At 42.1% G+C, this 27504-nt stretch overlaps 1 protein-coding gene across 1 annotated transcript; it reads left to right on the top strand.

Annotated features, from left to right (window-relative positions):
* Positions 1-626: 626 nt before the first annotated feature.
* Positions 627-23567, top strand: LOC105275086 (dynein heavy chain 7, axonemal). The gene is made up of 30 exons (XM_026971135.1): positions 627-1021; positions 1293-1647; positions 1891-2364; positions 2684-3064; positions 3374-3810; positions 3941-4056; positions 4370-5192; positions 5415-5977; positions 6235-6432; positions 6597-6743; positions 6949-7492; positions 7736-8247; positions 8391-8737; positions 9318-9704; positions 10091-10709; positions 11017-11205; positions 11287-11816; positions 12069-12617; positions 12865-13056; positions 13209-13435; positions 13619-13989; positions 14336-14516; positions 14902-15200; positions 15575-15739; positions 15818-16058; positions 16570-16862; positions 18004-18241; positions 18392-18543; positions 18851-19132; positions 19439-23567. The coding sequence occupies exons 1-30, from the start codon at positions 784-786 to the stop codon at positions 19643-19645; spliced, it is 10257 nt and encodes a 3418-aa protein (XP_026826936.1). The 5' UTR covers positions 627-783; the 3' UTR covers positions 19646-23567.
* Positions 23568-27504: the final 3937 nt, after the last annotated feature.

The following is a 27504-nucleotide window of genomic DNA, read 5'->3' as shown; positions in this document are numbered from 1 at the left end:
TATCGCATCGCGGCTGGCCTGCCCGATGGAACCCCCGATAACGTTAACTCTTTCGCTTCCACAGATACGCACACCTTTACAGCAACGAGGAACTCGGCCGAACGAAAGCTTTCCTGCGGAATGAGCACAAGAAGCTGGGGGAGTACGAGGAGGAAATTAAGCATTACCACGATCTCGCCGCCGGAATACCGATCGAGGTCGAGAGGACGGTCTTTGCGGGCCTCTTCGAGATCTCCCACGCGCCCTTCGTGAGGACCGTCGTGGAGAACGTCGAGCACTTCAAGGGACTCCTAATCCGCCGCCTCGTCGAGAAGTACCAGTCCACCATTAATAAGTGAGTATTTTATTCAAGAAAAGATGTCTAATTTGACATGCAAACAAATTATTTCTATCATTTGGTCTTTATTATTTTTTTATTTTGTTGTTAGTTATTAGTAAAACTCAAATTTCTATTATAATAAATTTTCGTCGAGATTGAAAATATTAATAACTTATTATATAACTTATTATAATATTAATAAACGTAGAATTTTATTAATGAAACTGATGCGACTTTTTTCTCCGTTTGGTATAAAATTAATTTTATGACACTGACCGCGATTAAATGGTTGCATAAAAGTAACGTCGTCCAATATTAAAGATTTCTCTATCGACAATTATTTATTCTCTAATCTTACACGTGGTGATCAATCTTTTGAGGCTGTATTTGTGTCCAGCGTCACAGCGGAGTACGAAGCTATAGCCGAGCGAGTTCTAACTCCGCCCCCGAATACCGCAGCTCTGATGGAACTCATCAAGTTTGTCCGTACTACCAGCGACGTCACTCTAAAGAGCCTGGAGCTCAGGCTGCTGGACGTGATTGAGCACATCGCGTTTCTGTCGGATTACTGGTTGCTCACGGAGAGTGAGATAAGTAACAACAACGTGGCCTTTCAGTGGTACCACAGGATGCCGCAGATCTTCGAGGACAACCGGATGATTATCGAGAACAAGACGCAGGAGTACCAAGACGCGCTGAGAGGTCGGACTCGAGACATCTTGATCGAGACATATATCAAATTAATTAAACTATGCGTAGAATATTAATCAGAAATGAGTTTTGAAGAGTGCGCTCTGATTTAAAAATTCAATCGCGAGAAATCTGAATTTTTGAAATGACAATCAGCAGCCAAAGACACACATTGCAGGATTTTTAAAATTCTTTCATTCTTTCAATTTTTACATTATTTATTTATATTACTATTCTCCTTTATGTTACACTGTTGGAAAATGGGATCATTTCCACTTTACAGTTAGATATCAGAAATTCGAGGAGGAGTTGGACTCATATGCGAAACAAGTGGAGGAAGTGCAATATTGGGGCGACATCGATGAGGTTTATCGGTACCAGCGAAGGGCGCAAGTTTTGGAAAACCGGCTGATCACAGCGATGGAAAAGATCGACAAGTTCAACGAGGAGGAGGCTGCCTTTGGCTGGGACATCACGCAATATCCTTTGCGGAAACAAATCGCCGATCGTTTGCAGCCCTTCAAGAAACTCTTCGACAGCATCTGCGAGTTCCTGACTAAATACGATAAATGGATAAACAGCACGATTGGCACCTACAACCCCGAAGACATCGATAATGACGTAGGACAATATTACAGGTAGAGGAAATACTATGCGTTCTAATGAAATATTCAAATGCACATCTTCATAATTTTAATAAAAGAATGAATGTCAAGAAAATATAATTACAGTGAAAATTATAATAAGAGACCCCTTAAAAGTGAAAAACGAGAATAATTTATTAGATAAAAATTTAGAAATCAAATTTGGTTTTGCAGAAATCCTGCTGCAATGACATCCATTTTTCAATATCCGGTTGTTAATCCCGATTGATCTTGCAGAACAATTTACAAGCTGGAGAAAACGTTGCACGAGCCAGACATGCTGAATCTCGCTGCCATTATTCGCGAGAGGATCGAGGACTTCAAGGAGAGGATGCCAATAGTGATGACCCTAGGTAATCCCGGAATGAAGCAGCGGCATTGGGAACAGGTCTCGGCGATCGTGGGCATCCTCATCAAGGTCGATCCTGATCTGACCCTGGGCAAGATCCTGGCTATGGAGTTGGACGCTTACATCGCGCAGTTCGAGAGCATCTCCGAGGCCGCCACGAAGGAGAACGCGTTGGAGAAGGCAATCGACAAGATGCATCGCGAATGGGCTGATCTGGCGTTCACTGTGAATCCCTACAAAGACACTGGCACCTACGTCATCGCCAGCGTCGACGAGATACAGCTTCTGCTCGATGATCACATCACCAAGGCGGTCACCATCAAGAACTCGCCCTATATTAAGCCCTTCGAAGCTAGAATAATGTGAGCTTAAAATGCAAAGATTCGTGAAAATGACGCATTGATATTTTCAACAATTGTGTAATGTTTTATTTTAACTTGCGTAATTTTAACTTCTTATACACGTCAATCTATTTTATTGTATAGTTTAGTCTTCAATTTATATTTTTATTTCTTCTATTTTATGTGTAACGATATTTTGTTCTGTTTGTAATTTATGTATCATTTTATCGGTATAATTAATTTATTTTTTATTTGTAATTGTTAGTCGTTGATGAATTTCATGATTACTGAAAGAGATGAAAGACAACATTTTATGTCTTTAATACTTTTTAATTTGCAGCAAATGGGAGAAAACGTTGCACCTGCTGGAGGACATCCTCGACCAGTGGTTGAAGGTCCAGGGCACATGGATGTACCTGGAGCCAATTTTTACCTCGCCGGACATTCAGCAACAGATGCCGGAAGAAGGCAGAAAGTTCTCGCAGGTCGACAAAATATGGCGAGATATCATGAAGAACGTCTACAGTGATCCTCACGTTCTCATCGTCGTTAAGATCGAGAAGATGCTGGAGCGGTTGAAGAAGAGCTTCGGACTGTTGGAGCTGATTCAGAAGGGCTTGAACGAATATTTGGAGAAGAAGAGACTCTTCTTCCCTAGATTCTTTTTCCTTTCCAACGACGAGCTGCTGGAGATTCTCTCCGAGACGAAGGATCCTACGCGGTAATTTATTTAAAATTATTATACGGAATAATGTGCGTTGAGAAGCAATAATTCTAAAATTGTTAAATTAATTTTAGCGACATATAAAATCATGTAAATATAAAAGTAGAATTTTTTATTTTGCGAATTTTTGTTTTAGCTTTAAACTTTCGATTTTCAATTTAATTCTAATAGACTACATATGGTTTCTTAATTTTCTTTAATTCTTTAAGAAAATACTTTAATAATTTCAATAGGAATAAAAATTAATTTTCTTTACGATATTCAATATCTCAAAGATCTCAAGCATGTCGATGTTCTTGTCTTTAGAGTGCAGCCACACTTGAAGAAGTGCTTCGAAGGTATAGCGCGGTTGCGCTTCAACGAGGATCTTGAAGTGCTGGCAATGCGATCCACGGAGGGTGAGGAGGTCGAGCTTCTGGAGATGATATCCACCGCCGCAGCCAGAGGACAAGTAGAGAAATGGTTGATCCAATTAGAGGCCGAGATGCGGAAGAGTGTTCACCATGCGGTGCACCAGGCAATCCTGGGGTATCATGTGAAGCAAAGGACAACTTGGGTACTCGAGTGGCCCGGGCAAACCGTCCTCTGCGTGGGTCAGACGTATTGGACCCAGCAAGTCGAAGAGGCCATGCTGCAGGGCGTAGATGGTCTGAAACGATACCTAGATCAGTGCCAGCAAGAGTTGAACGATATTATTCTGCTGATCAGAGGAACTCTTTCGAAGCAGAATAGAATTACATTAGGTACTAGGTGCTTAAACGATTGATTGCTGATAAGATTTTTAAGAAGAAACAAATTTATCAGAAGCTTGTTTAACAGTTTAAATAGGAAAAAAGACAATATTGTTTAATATGATGCTAATTAATCTTTTAGAGGCGCTGGTTACTCTGGATGTTCACAGCAAGGATGTTCTTGCGGAATTGTGTCAGGAGAGAGCGGTCAAAAATACCGACTTCAGATGGTTATGTCAGCTTAGATATTATTGGATGGTACGAATTTGTCAGGATTCTATAATCGTTAAATCAGTATTCGTGACTTATTAAATTAATTGCTCCGATCAAATCTGGTAATGCTGGTGTATTTGCATTTATAATTCCATATACATAATTATAGTTACTTAAACAATTTTCTTTCTATCTCTTATTTGTTAAAAATTAATTTATCGCATTTTACTCTTCGCTATTCTGATTAATTGCGCTGTTTCTCAGATTAGAACTAACATTTCATACATTTTATTTTACATTATTCATAACGTATATTTTACATATTTTCACGTGTCTCAGCTTTGCATCTTCTTCGCAGGACGACAACATGTGGACGTACATGATCAACTCGTATCAACGCTATGGCTGCGAATACCTCGGCAACACATCTCGCCTGGTGATCACCCCCCTGACGGACCGATGTTACCGCACCCTCTTCGGCGCTCTGAGTCTCCACCTGGGAGGTGCTCCTGAGGGTCCTGCTGGCACCGGCAAGACCGAGACCACGAAAGATCTAGCAAAGGCGGTGGCGAAGCAATGCGTGGTCTTTAACTGCTCTGAAGGTCTCGACTACATCGCGCTCGGCAAGTTCTTCAAGGGCCTCGCCTCGTGTGGCGCCTGGTCTTGCTTCGACGAGTTCAATCGCATCGACCTGGAGGTGCTATCAGTAGTGGCGCAGCAGATCCTGACGATCCAGCGCGCTATCCTTGCCGGAGCCGAGAAAATGATCTTCGAGGGCACCGAGATCCACCTCGACCACACCTGCGCCATTTTCATCACCATGAATCCGGGCTACGCGGGTAGAACCGAGCTGCCGGACAACCTCAAGGCCCTGTTTCGGCCCGTGGCGATGATGGTGCCTGATTACGCGCTCATCGCGGAGAACACTCTGTATTCGTACGGATTCTACAACGGCAGACCGCTCGCTGTGAAGATCGTCACCGCTTACAAGCTCTGTTCGGAGCAGCTCAGCAGCCAGCATCACTATGATTATGGGATGAGGGCGGTTAAGTCCGTATTGATCGCCGCTGGCAATCTGAAGCTACGTTACCCCGAAGAGTCCGAGGATATCCTTATGCTGAGGAGCATTTTGGATGTTAATCTGCCCAAGTTCCTGATCCACGATCTGCCGCTTTTCGAGGGTGAGTGTTCTTTAATTTGGGATAAAACAGATTCTTTATTTTATTATATATCTTCGTAACTTTTATGTTTAATCTCCAATTTTTATACCTTTCCCCTTTTTTAATTTTATATCTTCCTGTATGTGGCTTTATATGTTTATACTTTTAGTTTCTTATTTTCAGTATTACTTCATACTTTTTTTAGAAAAGAAAATTGCACGTTATGAAATACTTTTCTTGTAGGAATAGTCTCGGACTTGTTCCCGGGTGTCGCGTTACCTTCACCGGATTACACACACATAAACGCGTGCACGTACGACGCGTGTGCTGCGGCGAACTTGCAATGTACGGACCACTTCCTGGAGAAGATCCAACAGATCTACGAGATGATGATCGTGCGCCACGGCTTCATGATCGTTGGACTGCCTTTTGGCGGAAAGACGTCAGCCTACAGAATGTTAGCGGACTGCCTCGGCCTGCTGGAGGATAGAAGCCTGATGGACGAGCACCGCGTGGAGATCACTGTCATCAACCCCAAGGCGATCACCATGGGCCAGCTTTATGGCCAATTCGACCCCGCTTCGCACGAATGGAGCGATGGCGTTCTGGCGGTGTCCTATCGTGCTTTTGCTACTTCTACCAATCTCAACAGGAAGTGGCTGGTCTTCGATGGACCGGTAGACGCTCTCTGGATCGAGAACATGAACACGGTGCTGGATGACAACAAGAAGCTCTGCCTTACTTCCGGAGAGATCATCATGCTCGCGCCCACGACGAATCTGATCTTTGAACCTATGGATCTCGAGGTTCCGTAAAGCCTGCATCAGATCTTTGTTTTAGAAATTGAGATTGCGAGTTGAAATTGGGATTTAATCAGTCAAATCAATTGTTCGTACTATCTGAGTTTAATGATCGTAATTTAACAAAAGAGAAATAACTTAGAAAAAGGAAAATGCTCATTTTTCACATTTATTAATTTGGATTTTACCTTCTGTAGAAAGACGGATCGTGTAAAATGTAACGATACTGAAATATGTTAAACTTTAAATATTCTTGCGATTAGGTTGCATCGCCCGCCACAGTATCGCGATGCGGCATGATTTATATGGAGCCAGCGAGTCTAGGGTGGACGCCCCTCTTGATCTCATGGCTGAACACCTTGCCGACCACTTTCAGCGAGCACATTAAGAATCACTTGAAGGACATGTACTTGCGATTCTGCCCACCACTGTTGCACCTAATCCGCCGATGCGGCGCGAAAGTAAAAACCGCATTAAGATCTTTTTTTTGAAATTTGAAATACTGAAGTTTTAATTAAGTTTTTTCGAATAAAAATTACTCGTTGAAAAAAGAATAGAATTCGTGAATCGGATTTCTTTCGGAGAAACTTTTTTTATTTTTGTCGGAAGCTTTGGGATTTCACAGTCCTTTTCTTTGCAGGAGATCATCACCATGCCGGATGCTAATTTAACACGGTCGGTTATGCATTTGTTTGATTGTTTTCTTGACGATTTTTACGACGACAAGTACGTAAACGCACTTTCCGATCTCGACATAAGAGCGCAAGTGGAGGTAAATTGAAATTAAATTATGGAGTGCTTTCTGAACTTATCAGATGTTTTCTTAATCGCAAATTCTTCATTTACTCTTCTTCAATTAGTTCTTCACTATTTACTAAAAACAATTAATGTTAAAATTGCATTAATTTTAATTAATAACATTGAGTTTTTAACATTTCGCACTAGATATTTGCAAGAATGAGTTTTCTTTGGTACAGGGCAGCTTTTTCTTCTCGTGCATCTGGGCGATGGGCGGCACGCTGACGATTAACCATCGCGAGTGGTTCAGCATGCTCTTTAGAGCGCTGGTGGATCGCGAATTTCCGGAAGAAGTGCGGACTCGCTTCAGCATCTCGCCGGAAATCGGCGATCCAAAGGAGCCTTATGTGATTTCGCTACCAACCACCGGCTCAGTTTTCGACTACAAGTTCATCAAGGAGGGCAGAGGCAAGTGGCAGCCCTGGATAGAGGACTTGCGAGATGTCCCACCGATCCCACGGGACATGCCGGTGAACCAGATCATCGTCTCCACAGTGGAGACCGTGCGGTACTTCCACCTCTTCCGGTACCTCGTCCGCCATCATAAGCCAGTCCTCCTGGTCGGACCAACGGGCACTGGAAAATCCGTCTACATCATGGATTTCCTGCTGAAGAAGAACGAGCCTGAGGTCTTCATGCCGCTTTTCGTAATATTCTCGGCGCAGACCACGGCCAATCAGACGCAGGATATCATCATGAGTAAGCTGGACCGAAGGAGGAAAGGTTCGTCGACTTGGCTGGAATTAATTTTGACTAGACAATAATTAATTTAATTTTTCAGATTGATTCTTCCAAGTAGTTATTATTGGAGTTGGACGGATACTATTGAATAAAGTTATAAAATGAAGAAGAAATTATTATATTTAATAATATCAAAAATTAATAATTTTAATTTTTCATTAATTTAATATTTGTGATATTTCCATAATTACAACACTCAAGACCAAAATTACATTTTACAATCAGGTCTATACGGCGCGCCTCCCGGCAAGCACTGGGTGATCTTCGTGGACGATCTGTCGATGCCGCAGAAGGAAGAATACGGCGCGCAGCCACCCGTCGAGCTCCTACGACAATGGCTGGACCACTGGACCTGGTACGACCGGAAGGACGTGGTGCCGATCAGACTTGTCGATGTGCAGCTGATGTGCGCGATGTGGCCGCCGGCAGGCGGTCTTGATATCACTCCGCGGTTCAAACGGCACTTTGTCACTCTGGCGATCGACGAGTTCGAGGATGACGTTCTGATCACGATATTCAGTCGAATCGCCGCCTGGCACTTCGCCACTCGCGGTTTTCCAGAGTACTTCGAGCCGTGCATCGATTACCTGGTCTATGGTACGCTGGACGTCTACAGGGAGACTCGCCGCTACCTGCTGCCAACCCCCGCGAAGTCGCATTATCTGTTCAACGTGCGGGACTTCTCGCGAGTCGTCCAAGGGGTGTTGCTGTCCACCCCCGAAACCATCACCGATCCGGTACGGAGGGATTGTTGAGTTGATTGTTGGAATTGCGGAGTGAACAGGATACCTCGTGTTGGATGAAACATATGTATTTTTATGTCATCTTTATTACACAGAGAGAAGAATATTTATATATTGTTCTAATTATAATTTTTAAGATGGACGTAAAGCGTTTATGGGTCCATGAAGTTTTACGCGTTTACGGGGACCGATTGGTTGACGAGGCTGACAGCAAATGGCTGGTGGAGCAACTCCGGAAGACCATAAAAGAACGCATGGAAGACGATATGGACCGTCTCTTTGAGGATCTGCTGGACGATCCTCATGGGCTGTTGACGGATATGCAGCTGCGGAATCTCATCTACTGCGACTTTCATGATCCGATCGCCGACCGGAAATTGTACATGGAGATCAAAGACTGGGACGTGCTCTCCGAGGCCGTGGAAGAGTATCTCATAGAGTACAACGAGATATCGAGGACACCCATGGACCTTGTGCTTTTCAGGTATGTTCTTGACGTAATGATCATGTCAAATTAAAGTAATGCCATAAAAATTGAGTAAAACTGATATATAATTTAATTTAAATTTATTTATGTAAATTTTATAATTTAAATTCTCTCCCTTTCTCTAATATTTATAATATCATTAAAAATTAATATTTATGTAATAATGAAATAATTTTAACAGTTATAAATCGATTTTGAAAGAGAGAAAGACAAAGAGAAAGAAAGTTATTACAATATTATACAATTATTAAAGAGTAATAATATATATACATATTAAAATAATTAAAGAATATAAAATATTAATGCTTGCACTGAAAAAAATTTTCATCGGATAAACTGATTAAATAGTTTTCCGATTGTTAATTTTGTTTCCCGATTACCTTCATCGGATATGTTCGATTTCCTTTGTCTTTTATGCACTTTAATCGGATATATCCGTTTGTTACTATATGTAATTGGATTATCCGATTAGATAAGCCATGATATTTTTCTCAGTGTGCGATTAAATTTATAACTTATGAATTCTAAATACGATTTTATAATTTAGAACGCAGAATAAAACAATTTTGCTTCTCAGATTCGCGATAGAGCATCTCTCCAGAATTTGCCGGGTGATGATGCAGCCGCGCAGCCACGCTCTTCTGGTCGGCATGGGCGGTTCCGGTCGACAGTCCCTGACAAAACTGGCAGCTCACATATCCGATTATGAGCTCTTCCAGGTGCAGATAACCCAACAGTACGGTATGTACGAGTGGCGCGAAGATCTGAAGAATATTCTGCAGAAGAGTGCCGCGACCGAGCTGCACACGGTCTTCCTCTTCATGGACACACAAATCAAGGAGGAAGCCTTCTTGGAGGACATCAGCAACCTCCTCAATTCTGGCGAGGTGCCGAATCTCTTCGCGGCCGACGAGAAATCCGAGATCTGCGAGAAAATGCGCATTATCGATCGACAGAGAGACAGGTTCGGGGAAACGTTTTGCTCATTTATAATGCAATTTAAATTTTCGAATGCATCCCAATAGCGATGATATTAATGCATTTGGATATTGAGTCTACTTTTATCAATTACGTATTAATTGAATTGGAAATTACTTTAGCACAGTATTGACGATTATACAGCCATCAGTCTTTCAGCAAAATGAAAAATTTGAGGTGCGCTTCGAAATAGAGAAAAATGTTCCATTTAGTTTATAATTAAAAAGATATTCTGACTGAAAAACAGAATTGTAAAAATTCAGATTTTTACAAGACTCTGTAACAATTAAACGTTTCTCTACTTCAATAATTCATAGAAAATTATAGCAACTGATGGAGTCATTAATTATGGAAAATTAACGAACCTCGCAGATCCGTGCAGACGGATGGCAGCCCGGTAGCGCTCTTCAACTTCTTCGTGGAGACAGTCCGCGAGCATCTGCACGTGGTGGTGACGATGTCGCCGATCGGTGACAGCTTCCGCACGCGGATCCGGAAGTTCCCGGCGTTGGTGAACTGCTGCACCATCGACTGGCTGCATTCTTGGCCCGAGGACGCGCTGCTCGCGGTCGCCACCAAGTTCCTGGACGAGATCGACATACCGCAGGACGAGCGTCGTGCCTGCATCGAAATGTGCCAGTACTTCCACACGTCCACGCAGGACCTGACCAGGGACTTCTTCAGGCAGCTAAGTCGCCACAACTACGTCACACCCACGTCTTATCTGGAGCTCATCAACACCTTCAAGGATCTGCTGAGCCGCAAGAGGAAAGAAGTGCTGCACGGCAAACGCAGGTACGAGGCTGGACTCGGCAGGTTGGACACCACGCATAAACAGGTCGGCAGGATGCAGGCGATCTTGGTGGCTCTGCGGCCGAAGCTCCTGGTAGCCGCAAAGGACGTGGAGAGGATGTTCCTGGATGTGCAGCACGAGAACGAGGAGGCGAGCGCGATTGAACAGGTCGTTAAGAGGGACGAAGAGAGTGCCATGGTAAGAGCGATTTTTATAATATATGTGTTCTTATATGTATAATATTATTAAGTGAATAAATTAATGCGGTGTCTCTTAGCATAGAATCATGGAAAGTGATGGAGATTGTTTTAAAAAATAAAGTCATATTACTTTTTCTGTATTATAAATCATTTTATAAGAAAGGCACTGAATTAATTTACACACCTAATATTTTAGTTGGTAATATCTTGCAGTGAGATATAATTTTATATAATATTATTAATTTAATGAATTATTGTAAATACCCAATTTCAATTCGACTTTAATTAATTCATCAATCTGCTAGATTGTTGCTGCGGCAGCTGAAGGGATTCGCGCCGAGTGCGATGCAGATCTGCAGGAAGTAATGCCGATACTGAACGAGGCAAACGAAGCCTTAAACACGCTGACTCCACAAGACATCCAAATCATCAAGACCATGAAACGCCCGCCAGCTGGCGTGCGATTGGTCATGGAGGCAATTTGTATACTAAAGGTAAATTAATTAAATACCTGAAAAGTTTCTTTTTAAGTCGTCTAATTATTCATTGTTCATAAATCTCTTTATTAATTGTAGGACGTGAAACCGGAGAGGGTTCAGGGTCCGGAGGGCCCGATAGATGACTACTGGAAACCGTCACTCCGCATCCTGGGCGACATAAAGTTCCTTGAGTCTCTGCTGAACTACGACAAGGACTACATTCCCGAGCGCATCATGACGAAGATCCGCACGACGATCTTGACGAATCCGAACTTTGATCCGGAACGCATCAAGCAAGTGTCGACCGCCTGCGAGGGTCTCTGTCGTTGGGTGTTCGCCCTGTCGGAGTACGACAAGGTCGCCAAAGTGGTAGCACCGAAGAGGCAAGCCCTCGCCGTGGCTGAGGCTGATTATTCCGCGGCGATGGAGCAGTTAAACCTGAAGAGGAAACAACTGCAGGAGGTGAGGGACAGATTGGCCAGGTTGGAGACTTTGCTGGCGCAACGAAGGGCCGAGTATCAGGCGATGACTGATGAAGTGAACGAGTGCGAGGAGAAACTGAGGAGGGCTGAAGAGCTGATTGGTCGCCTCGGTGGCGAGTACACCAGATGGTCCGATACCGCCAGGTAATAAGAACCATGCAAAGTCTTTTATTTCCGCTTTATAATAAATTTTTAAATAATAATTGCAATATGATATTATGCTCACTTTACTTTATGCGTGAATGAAACAATCATGAAGTAATTGTTACTCTTTTATTCAAAAATCTTTCTCTATTTTAAGTTATTTTATTGAAATTATTATATATATTTCCTAGAATTTACAAGATCTCCGATTTTGAATAATGTCTGACTAACATTCGAAATCTTCGTGATCAGGTCGCTCGGGGAACGATATGACAAACTGACGGGCGACATCCTGATCGGTTCCGGGATAGTAGCCTACCTTGGCGTTTTCACGATGCAGTATCGGCAGCGACAGGTGGAAAACTGGGTGGCATTCTGCAGCAGCTTGAACGTCGTCTGCACTCAGGATTATCAATTAACACAAATTCTGGGCGATCCAGTGCTGATCCGGTCGTGGAATATATTCGGTTTGCCGAGCGACATGTTCTCCATTGACAACGCCATAATCGTGACAAACTCGCGCCGTTGGCCGCTGATGATTGATCCGCAGAGCCAGGCGAACAAGTGGGTGAAGAACATGGAGAAGGCGTCGAACTTGCACGTCATCAGGCTGACCCAGCCCAACTACATGAGGATTCTGGAGAACGCTGTGCAGTTCGGACAACCAGTGCTGCTAGAGAACATCGGCGAGGAGCTGGACGCAACCTTGGAACCGTTACTGATGAAGCAGGTCTTCCGATCCGGCGGCGCATTGTACATCAAGATTGGAGACAGCGTCATCGAGTATTCCGACAAGTTTCGGTGATTTTACTGTTACTTAATTGATTAAATAATTATGTCAAATTTATAATTTATATTATTAATTAATTGTTTAATGGATTGAATAGCTAAGTAGCTATATCTAATTTGTAACTAAATCATTTATATAATAATTTATAAAATTAAATTCAAGAAAAAGTATTTTCATTAAATTATTATAAATTATAAATCTATGAAAGTTGTTAAAGAAGGAACATTTTTGATAGAAATCTGTGTGCAACTTGCTTAGATTTTACATCACTACGAAATTGCGAAACCCGCACTATCTGCCGGAAATAGTGGTGAAGGTGACTCTGTTGAACTTCATGATCACTCCCATCGGCCTGGATGATCAGCTCTTGGGCATCGTTGTCGCGAAGGAAAAGCCGGAGCTGGAATCCGAGAAGAATCAACTAATAATTCAGGGAGCCGCCAACAAAAAGTATGAACAGAGAACTCTTCTTCATTCCTTATTTCACAATAACATCATCAAGCAATTAATCGCACAGTTGCAAACTTCTTTTGTTGCATGCTCGTCAACGTCGAGTTTATGAAACTTGTGTATTTTGCAAAATTATACGTAATATTCGCCAGAATGTTAAAGGAGATAGAGAACAAGATCTTGGAGGTGCTGTCGGAGTCCCAGGAGAACATTCTCGAGGACGAGAGGGCCATCAGCGTATTAAGCTCCTCGAAGAACCTGGCCGACGAGATTCAGGCGAAGCAAACTGCTGCCGAGGTCACAGAAAGATCCATAGATAAGGCGAGATTGCAATACACGCCGATCGCGGTCTACAGCACCGTTCTCTTCTTCACGATCGGTGAGTAAGAATATAAAACCAGCTTCTAAATCCAATCAATAGATGGAGATTGCATAATTTAACGCAGTTGATCGTGTTGATCCTGAAAATGAGGTACACAAAAATTATATAATCTAAGTGAGATATAAAAGTAACATTAATAATTATTAATGCAACACTCACTTCATTGCCATATTTTCACAGTCATGTTGACGAACATCGATCCCATGTACCAGTACTCCCTCGCATGGTTCGTCAATCTCTTCAAGAACGCGATCGACAATACGCCAACGGCTGAAGATATCAAGCAGCGTCTCAAAGATCTTACCAGATGCTTCACCTATTCTCTGTATGTCAACATCTGTCGTTCGCTCTTTGAGAAGGATAAACTGCTCTTCTCGTTTCTGCTGTCCGTGAACTTGCTGAACAAGCAGGGCCAGATCTCGATGGCCCAGTGGATGTTCCTGCTGACTGGCGGCGTCGGCCTGGAGAATCCCTTTGTCAATCCCACCGAATGGCTGCCAGCCAGGTCCTGGGACGAGCTGTGTCGGTTAGACGGCGTGCCGGGATTCTCGGTAAATTTTTTGGAGCTCTTTTCTTGAACATATTAGAGCTAATGTACTCTTTCTGTATATTTAATCTATAATATTTATATTATATTATAATAATATATTATATTGTTTATAATATTCCTTAATATTTTATAATATTTCGTAAAATTCTATTATATTTTATAATATTTGATAATTAATAAAGTTTTCTTGTAAATTTTTAAGATTCTTCGGAAAAGTCGGAGCTTTTCTTGAAAATCAATTCTGTAAAAGTTGATATATTAATTTAATTGAGAGATAACTCGACACGGAGGGAAATACAGGACTTCACCTATATTTGATCGTCGTTATTGCCATTTCTGTTATTTAGGGAATAAAAGACTCGTACGTGGAAAATATCGACAAGTGGAAAGAGATATTTGATCATAAGGAGCCTCATACCCTGACCTTTCCCGCGCCTTGGAACAAACTGAATCGCTTCAAGAGGCTGTTGCTGCTTCGTTGCATTCGTCCTGACAAAGTCATGCCGGCAGTGCAGTTATTCGTCGAAGGTATTATTCTTACCTCCAGAAACGAAAGACAGAAAAATCCCTTTAATATTAATAAAACGAAAATATGTTACAAAGCACACCTATATTACACGAATAAATTTAAGGACAAATATGAATTAGAGAGAGAGAGAGAGAGAGAGAAAATCCAAATCTCGAACACTCTATAGAGATTTTTTGTCGGATATATCCGACAAAAAAATCAATAAACTTTATACTGATACTTTATACTTGAAAAGATTGAAGTGGATTTTTGCAGATGGTTCTCAATTTTTCTCTCTAATGAAACGTGAGGGAAATGCTGTGTAATGTAGCCCGAAGCCTGAGCAAGATCGGATTCGAGTTCGTTCATTGCTAACTTATTCATTCGAATTTTCCATCTCAATAGAGCAATTAGGGCGCCAATTCATCGAGCCACCGCCCTTTGACTTGGCAGCCTCATACGCGGACTCGCACTCCTGCATTCCGCTCATATTCATTTTGACGCCCGGCACGGATCCCATGGCGATCTTGATGAAATTTGCCGACGACCAGGGCTTCGGTGCCAGTAGGCTCTTCTCGTTGTCTCTGGGCCAAGGGCAAGGTATCATCGCTGAGGGCCTCATCGACGAAGGCGTAAAGAACGGCACTTGGGTGGTGCTGCAAAATTGTCACGTCGCCAAGAGCTTCATGCTGAACTTGGAGATGGTGATGTCCTCTCAATTATTTAAGTCCTATTTTTGCTTTACCAAAAGAAGAACTTGAAATAGATTTTAAAGTTCTTATTTTAGGTTTGTAATTATTAAGAGAATTTATTGGAAAATTGATTTCACTAATTTAGAAATATGTGAAAGATTTATGGTAATGAATAATCTTATTTAATTCATGAATACTTACATGCATTTAATGTAAATGTAGAATCATCTCAGAAATATAAAATTTTATTTTATTACATATCTAGCAATGTTCAAAAATATGTATTTTCGCCATGAGCGCTTTCAATCTTTTAATAAACGCTGTTTTCCTCTCGTTAATACTCTTTTAATTATTTTAATTTCTACCTTCTGTTTGCTTCTATCTAGATATGCGAAGGTTTCACGAAGGAGTCGGTGCACCCAGACTTTCGGCTATGGCTGACGAGTTATCCAGTCGAGCATTTCCCCGTCAGCGTTCTCCAAAATGGCGTGAAGATGACGAACGAGCCTCCGAAAGGGCTGCGCGCGAACATCATGCGATCCTTTTTGCAGGTAACGCAATTTTTCTTCAATTTCCCGCGTGAAGGATATAAGGATCAACGCTGAGAGATTGCTGAAATATCGCGGCAGGATCCGATATGCGATCCCGATTTCTTCGACACGTCGAAGCAGAAGGAGACCTTCAAGCAGCTATTGTTCTCGCTGTGCTTCTTCCACGCAGTCGTGCAGGAGCGCCGGAAGTTTGGGCCGATCGGCTGGAACAATCAGTACGAATTCAACGAGACGGATTTGCGCATTAGCGTGTTGCAGCTCAAGATCTTCCTCGATCAGTACGACGACGTTCAGTTCACCGCCCTGAAGTATTTGACAGGTATCCGAATCCGTGATCTTGTTGCTTTACAAACTCGTGTTTGTTATCAAAGTTCACCGCAACACTGTTTAGATAAAATTTTTTTCTAAAGTTCTGACTCACGGTTATACAAGTTTCAGAAAACTGATCTATCGGATTGGTTCTATATTTAACGGAAACGTAAATACATAATGTTTCTGTACGTTTCTGTACGTTTGGCTTTAGAATATTATCATTGAAAATTAATTTCTCAGAAATGTGATCCATATGATGTTTTCGCACGTTTCAGTTCCAGAAAATTGATATTATTATTGAAAACTGATTTTACGAATAAAATTATACAAATTAAAAAAAAAATGATTAAAATCTTTGCACGTCCAGGTTTAGGGAATTGATATTACTATTTGATATTGATATTACTGAAAGTTATAATAATTTCAAAATTAGAATTCCAGTATTCATATTGTTACTGAAGTATTAATAAGCGATCGTCCTCATTAGCATGTCGCTTGTGTTTTCTCTTCATTTCAAGGCGAATGCAATTATGGCGGCCGCGTGACCGATGAGTGGGACCGACGGACGCTGAGCATGATCCTGGCGCGATTCTATCGCGAGGACGTGATCGTGGCCGATCGGAAATACCTGTTCGATGCCAGCGGCCTTTATTACGTGCCGCCGGTCAGCGAGTACAGTCAATTCTTGGATTACGTGAAAGAACTGCCGATGACTACCGCGCCCAGCGTCTTCGGCATGCACGAGAATGCCGACATCATCAAGGATCAGCAGGAGACCTACCTGATGTTGTCCTCCATGCTGACCACTCAGGTATTAAATGCCAATATCAAGCATTGCTATTGAACGCTCTTACGTTACATTCCTGTTTGCCAAAGAGACTTTGAAGTTTGAATCGTATTTCGTTTCGTGAAACGAACTTGCAAAGAAATGACAGTTAAATAGAGTACAAAAGGGAGCGGAGATACTTTTAAATTAAATTGAATATATCAATAGTTATTTTGCCATGCGAATGACACAACATTGATGGCGTATTATCGTGTCGTTCAGTATTAATCGCTGCAATTATTGTCCATCGTCGAGCTTCGAATTAATAATTTAATTATTTCAGCGTAACGTTTACTGAGAATATCCTTATTTTTTATAAAATCTTTTAGTAATTCTTGTCTAACTAATATCGAATAAAAATTCAAAATTTCATGAAACGCAATCTTCGTCTTAAATTTGCTTTAATTCGTACGAGAGCGTGTGCGTCTCAACTTTATTTAATTAATTTGTTGTATCTCAAATTATAACGAGAATTCTTGTTGTCTTTTCATTTCTATGCAGATCGACGAGGAGTTTCAAGTAAGTAATATTCTGGAGATGCATTTCCGAAATTGGAATGGTTAGAATAACAATATCATTTAATATTTATGGAATTAGTTGAGAAAATTACGAAAGAAGGAAAGATTTTCCACACATCAAAATTTAAAGAAATTCTTACATATTAAAGTATCTGCACCAGTATGTTGCACGAAAATCACGTTCAGCTCTGACATTTTTATTTCTGGCCTCAGATACAATCTAAAAGCTCATTCTATTATTCTTTAAAATTTCAAAGCAGCAGAATATAAATGAAAAAAATTTATAAAATGTATTATTATATAAAAATTGAGAGCAGCCAATAAAATATTACATAAAAGAAGATATCTATACGAGTACATAAAAGCGGACACGAATACATAGAAGAGCAAGTTCTCAGACGACCATTGCGCCGAATCTCAACAACGTCATTACAAACGGCCTTATTAAATTCCGAGATGAGTTTTCATTTTTCAATCTAAGTTTAACAGGATCCACATAGTCGTCAGGATACCTCAGTGGAATTAAATCAACGCGGTCCGCTGGATCTCATCAGAAGTTCCGGAGCACCGTGTCTTCCTAAGAACACCCTCCGATTTTTCTTGTCCAGGACACCGGCCGGGCGGAAGTGGACCCCGAGAAGTCGCCGGATGAAATTGTTTACGGAGTTGCGTCCGACGTTCTATCGATGCTGCCGCAGGACTACGACCTGGTAGCCGCTCTGGACAGGTATCCCACTCTGTACGAGCAGAGCATGAACACCGTCCTAGTCCAGGAGATGGGCAGGTTCAACAGACTCCTGCAGACTGTCCGGAACAGCCTCGTGAACGTCCAGAAAGCAATCAAAGGTAAGGCGATAGATCAGGAGTCTCCTTATTGTATTTAGTGAACATATATTCCATATATATTATAGTGTATAGTAGTATTATGTGTATTATAGAAGTATAATTCTTGATGTATTTTATGAATATTGCATGATCTTATTATTTCGTTACTAGGCCTGGTAATCATGACTGCTGATCTTGAAGAAGTCTATTCGTCGATCATCACAGGTAAGATTCCCAAGTTGTGGATGAGGGATTCTTATCCTTCCCTGAAACCGCTCGGCAGCTATATACAGGATTTCCTAAAGAGGCTGAATTTCCTTCAGGTAAATTTGAGAATTGAGTGTGAAGGTGTTGAGTAATGCATGTTGCAAAATTTTTGTTACCTCTTGTGGAAAATTAAGTATTTTTTGGACACCGTATTTGAATTCTTGTCTTGCAAGTGAGATTCTTTCAGTCATTGTTGTATATCTGTATGTTATATTAACAGATCTGTATATTAACTTTTCTGTCACAGTTACGTTATCTATCATTTTATCATTAAGCAATCTCAGTGTTCAAGTTGCAGAATAACTGTTAAAGATTATTATTCTTTATCCGCGTAACGATCAGCTTTAATTGTGCTTCTTTCAGACGTGGTACGTGGAAGGTCCGCCCATGTCTTTCTGGATTTCGGGTTTCTACTTCACGCAAGCGTTCCTGACTGGCGCCCGCCAGAATTATGCGAGAAAATATTCCATTCCCATCGATCTGCTGATCTACGATTTCGTTCCATTGAAGGAAACGATCTTCATAAAACCACCAGACGACGGAGTCTACATTTACGGATTATTTCTCGACGGGGCTCGCTTTGATATGACCACAATGAAACTGGACGAGTCCTTTCCGAAGATCCTTTACGACGTTGCGCCTTACGTAAGCAAGAGTATAAAACTTAACTCTCTCTTTGGCTTGTGAATTTCACCTGAACAAAGATACTAAATCTTGATTTATGCAGAAAAATACAGCTTCCTGCAATAAATGTTTTCGACAACTGAATTTGAATCTGTCTAAATGAATTAATGTCTTCAACAGTCAGGATACCAAAGAATAAAATAAATTTTTGTTTTTAATTTGCATAATAGGGATTTGTATTTCAGTTCTTAAAGGAAATTGCTGTCTCGCAGAGAGCGCGTGGTCAACCCGTGTTGATTACGCGCTAATCTCGCGTTACGCTTTCAGATCTGGTTGGTGCCGGTGACCAAGGATCAAGTGCAGGATAAGGACACTTACACGTGTCCCGTGTACAAAACCAGCGAGCGGAAAGGCGTGTTGTCGACCACCGGCCACTCGACCAATTTTGTCATCGCGATTTGGCTGCCGACTTCGCATCCGCCGGAGCACTGGATCCTGCGAGGTACCGCCATGTTGTGCCAGCTCTCAGATTAACGCAGGATCGATCATGATCGATACCCGAGGACGTTTCTGAAGGGCTGGAAGTCTCGAGCTCGTCTTGAAAAATCTGGGTCACGGCAGAATGGCAACGCGCAATTTATACTTTTATAGACCAGAGCGGTTAATAATTATGAAAATGCGAGTATCAATCGATCAATTTTCTTAATTATTTATAATATATGTATAATAATAGCGCAAGAGACCGAATGTAATTTTTTCCATGGCAGAGAAATATTCCTGCAACTTGGTTGCGCGGTTTTTACACCAGAATTCCCCGCCACGCTCACGAATAAAAATATGCTTTTGCAGGAAGGTTCCATAAACAGCATCTCGATCCCCTCGTCGTCCCATTAAACGTCAGTAAATAACACCGAAGTCGAGATATCTGCGGAAAAGCCGCCATAGGACTCGAATTGTGCTCAGAACGGTCATCCTTCCGTTAATTAAATTCGCTAGGAATTCTCGTCGAATTTTCATCGAGCTTCTTTTTCGTCGTTATCGCCATTGCCATTGTCGTCGTCGTTGCTGTCGTCGTCGTCGTCGGGAGCACCATTTTCGCCAGTGCTTCTCCTCGCGTTATCCTCCGCGCGCCGTGTTGCACGGTTGCCGGTATTTATTATGTGGGATGTGGCGCTTTTGGGGGTGGCGGAGGGGTGGCCGGAGCAGTGGCTTGCTTGGCGGCACCCTGTCTACCCGGACCGAGATCGCCGGAGGCTCGTTGCCTAGCGACCCCGTATTGATCTCACCCCGTATCTCGCCTCTATCCCCTCTATCCCCCGCTTTCCTTTCCACCTTCCCTGTATCTCTCATTCCCTCTCTCTCTCTCTCTCTTTCTCTTTCTCTCTTGTTCTTTCTCTCTTTTTCCTCTCATGTTCCCTTGTTCTCTTTCTCGTTCTCGTTTTCTCTTTCTCTCTTGCTCCCTCACCCCCGCGATTACCGCTCCACCCTCGATTATTACGCGGAACATATTTCTCGTTGCGCGATTTTGCACGCGCGCGCGATGTCCGCTCGAACGCTCATTCCGGGAATCTGATAGAGGTTTCCTCTGCGAATATGTGGATAAATTGTTTCTCCCCATTTCTCTCTTCCACTCCCTCGACTCTTCGTTCGTCTCCTCTGATTCTCATTCTTCTTCTTTTTCGTCTCGCACAGAAACTTCGTCGGATTCTTTCTGCGGCCTTCTCCGCCTTTCGGACGCGAGTTTGCGCTAGATTCGCAATGTTACTTGATTTACGCGTAATTTACACTTGCGAGAAGAACCATACGAACTTCTTCGCGAATCGATTGCATCGCGTTTCTTTGCTCTCGATCTGACTCGTTTTGCTCCCCACCTTCAACCTCCATTTTAATTTCTGTTTACTCACGACACACACAGCGAATACACATCGGGCTCTCGCTTATCTTTAGCTTACTTACGCCATCTTGCTTCTTTCTATTTACCCTGCCGCGCACCCCCTCCTCGCGCCCTGTTTATTCTATTTATTTTCCATCTCCGCCTTTTCCTTTTTCAGTTTTTCTCCCTGCGCCCGTTCCTCATGCGGAGATACCATCGCTCGAATTAAGTCACCGCTCAACCCATAAAGAAAATATGTGATTATACGCGTTGCAATTTCATAGAGTGCACTCCGCTCCTTCTCAATTCTTTCTATCCTCATCTTGTACCCTGCGCGGAGCTTCTTTCGTCGCGCAGCGTCGCCTAGATTTATCCGAATTAAAGCCAATTAATTGCACGAATTATACTTCTGTCTTTGGCATGTGTAACGCTTCAGTGGAATAGTATTCACATTTAATGGAAATTTCATCAATATTATTAAAAAGTAAATAAACTCATGTCAAGTAGTCAACGCACTCTCTCGATCATGTTTTCAAATAATTTCAATCATTGAAATTGTTATTCGATATAATTGTTAAAACATCATCGATTCTGCCACGGGAGGGCGACACAACGAGGGGGTTAATGATTGCGTTAACCAACCGATCAACGATCGAGCGATCGGTTGAGGTTGTCCAAGAACACGTCGCTTGAATGGAAGTCAGGCTTCCGACACGAGGAGTCGAGGAAGGTTGTGGAGGGTGAGAACTCACGCGAGCGGCAAAGCAACCCCCTCTGCCCCCGTCGTCTCGCGTGCACGGATCTCCTCTTCGCATCCTTCACCCTTGCCGCCCCCTCGAGCCTCTTCCTATTGGCAAAGTGACCTTCATCTGAATTTCTTTGTTGCGCCTACACTACAGAGGGTCGATGGGGCGAGGAAATTCGCGACCGGGTGATTCGGTGGCGGGTCGAAGAGGAAAAGGGCAGGAGCCGGGAATGGCGCAGCCTTCTTACTTTTACCTTCGACGATCTCGCTCGAACGTGGATCGTGACAAGAGCGATTTCGGATAAAAATTGCTGTCGATTTTCGGGCAACAGGTGACGCGCGTGATAAGCTATCAACTAACAATTGTCCTGATTTATCGACATTATCATAATCGTTTGCAGTTTCCCTCGAGTACCTTGAGCTTTCCGTGTTCCAACAATTCTTTGCAACTCCCAGTAATTTCAGCAATTGCACTTTCCTTTGAGCATCAAAATATCTAGTTTCTGATTCCTTTTTTAGCGATTTCCAGCAATTTCTTAATAATTTCCAGCGATTGCATTCTCTTCTAAATTTCAATTTTAATTTTTCTAAATCGCTCCCATCTATTTTTTGAGTTCCAGATTTCTCTACGTGACGGAAAAATGATTAACATTAACATGATAATCATGATGATTATTACTGGAATTTTATTTGAGGGTGTCTCTCGTGACAAAGAGGGAGGTTCGCGCGACGTTCGCCGGTATTTTTAGCGCAGCGCGCTTTATTTATCGACGATGTTTACCAGAGTCGAGTGTTTGGCTGCAGATTGCCGCTGATTATGCGGCAACAGGTGGCAAAACAATTATCATTACGGCAGGTTTGCGGTCGCGACTCTCTGTCGTGAAGTTCGTATCTCGTGTGACGTAATTAATCGCTGTCTACTACGGAAACGAACGGGGACGACGGGGGTTGCTGCTGCGTGATGCATGATGATCAGCGCGAAGGGAGATTCATCTTCGACGCGATTATACGCGTTTTTCCCCGAGTTTTCTTGAGAATCATGAAGGGATCACGCGGAAGGAGGAATAGGGAATCGACGCATTAGTTCTCATGGAGCGATCAATCTCCCCGCCATCCAGCCACTTTCTTAACTTTGCCGGGAGAAGCAGCGGGGGTGAATGCATGCAGACGCGACTTTTTATTAAGACGAATGGATGCGTTAAACAAACGAAAACTAACAATGCGCTACGATTGCGAATTGAATTATGGCGAGTTTGGGAATATCTATGTTGGATTTTTTCAATAGTATTTTCAATAGTGATGTGTAATGACGTGATGGAGTCATGTCTGGCTTAAAATTATGTGCCCCGTTTGAAATATTAATTAACGAATTTGGTACTTTTTGCAAGTGCAAAGTGTTCGTTTAATAATATTATATTACGTATTTTTGTTCTTTTATTGGTTGTAAAATATTTTCATATCAATTTTCATATCGCGATATTATTGTGAACGTGAATAAATTGGAAATTAAATTACGTATCAAAATTTGCGAGTAATTTGTTTTACTTCATAAAATACGACTTATATACAACTGCGTTCTAATGATAAGGAAATTTGATAAAATATTTTTTTATTATTACATTTCTGACGATATAATGGTAAAAGAATATATTTAGGATTCGTGTTCGGAAATAAAGACGCTACAAAATTGTAATTTCATATATATGTTTTATTTTATTTTTCATCTTATTTTGTGCTCTATTATATTTTACAATATAATACGGTGTAAAGCTAGTTATTCAATGTTTTTCTTATTTTAGCTATAATACTATATATTTTTTCTACTATATATATATATTTTTTTTTCCAACTTGTGAATCTTCTTTTAGCTACTGAATACATTTTGGTGATCGAATCTTTGGAAAATGGATTCCTTTTTCTCTCAAATAGAATTTTTGCAATCTTCTCTTCGATAATTTTCCAATCCCACAATTTTGTCCTTTTGAAACCTCTTGTTTAACAAATTGAAAGATATCTATATTCTTAAAGTTTTTCGCTTTTCGACACTATTTTTGCTACTTCAACAAAAATTTTCAGAATGTTGCTTCCTAGCTACAGAATTAGCTATCGTTTGCACGACAAATTTCTTCAGCTACAAAAATTCATCTGAAAGAGAGATGTAGACGTAGAATCGAGGGAAATCATGACGAATCGGGGAAACGAGACACCGGGGGTGAGATATCGATCCTGAATAATGGCGAATGGGGAAGGGGAGGGGATGCAACAACGACAACGACAACAATGATCGTGGAAGTCGTCGATGGCGGCGGATAGGGGCGGCGGTGGCGGATAGGGAAGGCGGTGGTCCAGGAGAGATGCTGCGGGAGGGTTGCCAGGCAACGTGCGTCCACCCTTAAACCGCGCAGCATCCCCACCATCGTCGACGTTTCCCTTCGCCGCCCTTTCGTCTCGGTCGATACAACCGATGGCCGTTCCCGTCCTCTACGCCCCCGGGAATTCCCCGATTTCCATTTAGAGGCTTTTCGGCTTTAAACCCGACCTCGGAAACCCTCCCCTTCCCCCGGCCGCCGGGGGACGCTTGCTCTCCACCATTACCGTTAGCCAGTCCATCCGCTTATCTCTTTCCATCTTGATTCTTGATACGCTCGACGGAGAATATATCAGAAATCCAGGCTAGATTGATCTTTAATGTCCGACAGGATGATTTCTATTGGCTTGACTTGGCTAATCTAAACCGTGCATATATCATCAGCATTGGTTTATAAAGGCACAAAACATATTATGAATAATTAAATTAAAAAAACGTTTTTCTTGATACAAGAGTTTGTAAGAGCTTTCGATTTGTTTGAAAAATTAGATTGAATATTATATTAATGCGAAGGCTTTGGAACATTTTAAAAGAGGAGAAAAAGAAAATATGGATTCTCTTTTTATTATTAAAAAATAGCAAAAATTATTTACTATAATTTAATATAATTATAAAAGCAAAAGTAATGAAACTAAATAACCATTTGTCTCAATTAATCAATGATTAATACAAATTAATAATCTTTGATCAATATCTTATTAATAAAACATAATATTAATAATAGTGCATATAATATTAAAAAAGACAGCATCAAGAAAATTTAAAAGTAGGAGGATAACTTTGGAGAAACTTCATGAATTACTTTGAAGGGAAACAATCAGAAAATAAGGACAATGGAGAAATTAATAATTAATTTATAATTAAGAGCAATACACAAATTAATAATTTTAAACTTACGTGTCCGCAATTTCTCGAAGTCTCAAAATCTGAGAAGTGTCGTCGGAATGTCGTCATTTCTCGATACTGACCTTGCACAATCCTTGAGCGATAGGACGCGGAGTCTCAAACGGTCTCCCCGGGTAATCACGTGAACGGTTGCTCTGAGGCTACCGGGAATTGTTGAGTTTGGTCCGCTCTTGGCATTCACCGCGTGCCTTATGAATTTTGAAAAGTTGGCACATGGAAGCCCGCAGTGAACGCAAGGAGCACAGACTCACGGCCTTCATTCCCGCATCCTTCTTCTCCCACGTAATCTTCCCCTTTCGAATACCACTCGTCATCCGGGAACCTCACTGAAACCCGCTACTGGCGCCGCAGATTGTGCGACGGTAATCCTGGAAAGCGCACTTCGTCACTACCGAAGACGCGTCCGCCTTCGATCTTCGATACTCCGCTGCAAAGATCTTTTTATGTCGCACATCTTCGACGAACAGTTTTTGAATAAAGTTCCATTATGTTTTATCGCGTTACATTTTCATTGTTATGTAAATCAGTAACTAACGAGTCTCTTGAAAGGAATGAACGATCGAATGGAAGATCGATCCGTCAACTGTCACAAGCAAACCCGTCGTCCACTCATTGACGTCATTTCCACTTATGATCAACGCGCACTCGTTCGAACACCGCTTGATTCGCGCCTAATCTTCGTTTATAATTAAAAAAATCGTTAATTCCAAGCACTTGCAAAATCTCATCGCCGGACGAGAAATGAGCGAGCTACTTCTAGGGCACCGAGTACATCGTACAGACTCGAAGCGGACATGATGAACGCCGAAACTGCACTATGGGACGTTCACCCCGCGCGTGCCCTCGGTCAACGGGGGGTCGGGGCGGCCATGACGGGGGGATCGCGGAGAGGGGAGAGAGCGAGAGGGTTCGTTCGTCACTGTAACGCTAACGTAACTTATTACTTGTTTCGCGGGGTCCGCCGCGGCCCCCCTCGCTTCCCCCCTCGATCGCAAGGGGATCGGAGGGTGGACGGAGCAGCTGACGTTGGGGTTCCATTGTTGGACATTCGCATAATCGAGAAATCGCCTCCCCCTCGCACCCGGACCAGCCCAACCGACCGAGATCTCGCGCGTACTTTTCACGCCGTGTCGCGACGAGCATATGGGATGCTACTATGGGGCTAACGTCGACGGTGAACCTGATTGATGTGTTCCGCAGGATCAGCATTCCCGCTTCGATGCTCCTCGCCTCACGCGACGCCGCTCTCCTCCGGTCATTGAACCCGATTGTACGCGAGAATGGATTTTCTCCCAATCTTTCCCAATTTTACGCAATCTTCGTCTTCCAGCGAATTTTGTAGTATTATTATGATTATTTAATTATTTACGTTAATTATTGATCCTTTCTATATCTGTCTTTTCGAGCTTAGCAGGATATTGTAGGAGGATTTTATCTAGAGTACTTAGAAAGTTTAAAGAAGAACAATATTTCATATTTTCATGTAACTAGATGCCGAACTAATCTCGATAAATAAATAACAAATGATTAATAATTCTAGGCGATATTTAAATTTTGATAGTTGAAGAAATACGTGCACATCTGAATTCGATTTAATTTTATTGAGAACATTTGTACAATACAATGGATGTTAAAATAAGGATTTGCAGAATATTCGGTGAAGCTCGAAAAGTGCCCACGAGATGATCATCCCTTACAAATATTGTTTGGAGTCGTCTACTGACAAAAATGTTAACGTTCTCGTTAATCCCGAAAACTTGGTGTCAGATTTTTCCCTTTAATTTAGAACGGACCAAAAAAATCGGTGAGGACAAGAAAATCGTTCCGCCACTTTCTGCCTCGGGGGTTCGCTCGTTTTAAAAGGCGCGTGTCCTCGAAGGGCGAATCTAGAGGGTGGCCGCCGGTCACAGTTGCTCCGACCCCCGAGGGCTAATTCATACCCGTAGCGGGAAGGAATCATGCGGCGCAGGGAGGAAGGGGAGAACTGCTTAGTCTCCGTGGAACAATGGGGCATTCCCTCGAAGGGCTGGGACCTGGTCTCGGCCCTGTGGGTCAGGGTTACCACCGAGAGAGAGACGAAGAACAAGCGAACAGGGAGGGGGAGTTTAAATGCAACCCTCGCGAGAGCAGGGGGACGCTCGTGCAGGGGGCAGGAATTTAATACGAAGATATTTAAATGTCCCCGTCACACATGTGACATCTGCACGACGCCTCATTATGAAAAAATCTGTGGATGAAGAGGGATGAAAGACACGCGGCGGTCTCGAGTCATCTTTGACACGAGATAATTCAATGATATCTTTATCTTGATGACAGAAAACATCGGATTATCTTTATGTGTTAAAATAATTATTGCGATGAGTTGACTTTATAATGGTTAATGTTAGTATTAATATTATTAATAGTAATATCAATTTTCTAACATTTTTCCTGTCACATATTTTACTGACATTTTTGAAAAAATTATTAAAGAGATTTTTCCCTATATATAAAAATTGTTT

Source organism: Ooceraea biroi, chromosome 7, assembly GCF_003672135.1.
Source record: "Ooceraea biroi isolate clonal line C1 chromosome 7, Obir_v5.4, whole genome shotgun sequence".
Classification (NCBI taxonomy): Eukaryota; Metazoa; Arthropoda; class Insecta; order Hymenoptera; family Formicidae; genus Ooceraea; species Ooceraea biroi.
This window is presented reverse-complemented; position numbering and strand designations above follow the sequence as displayed.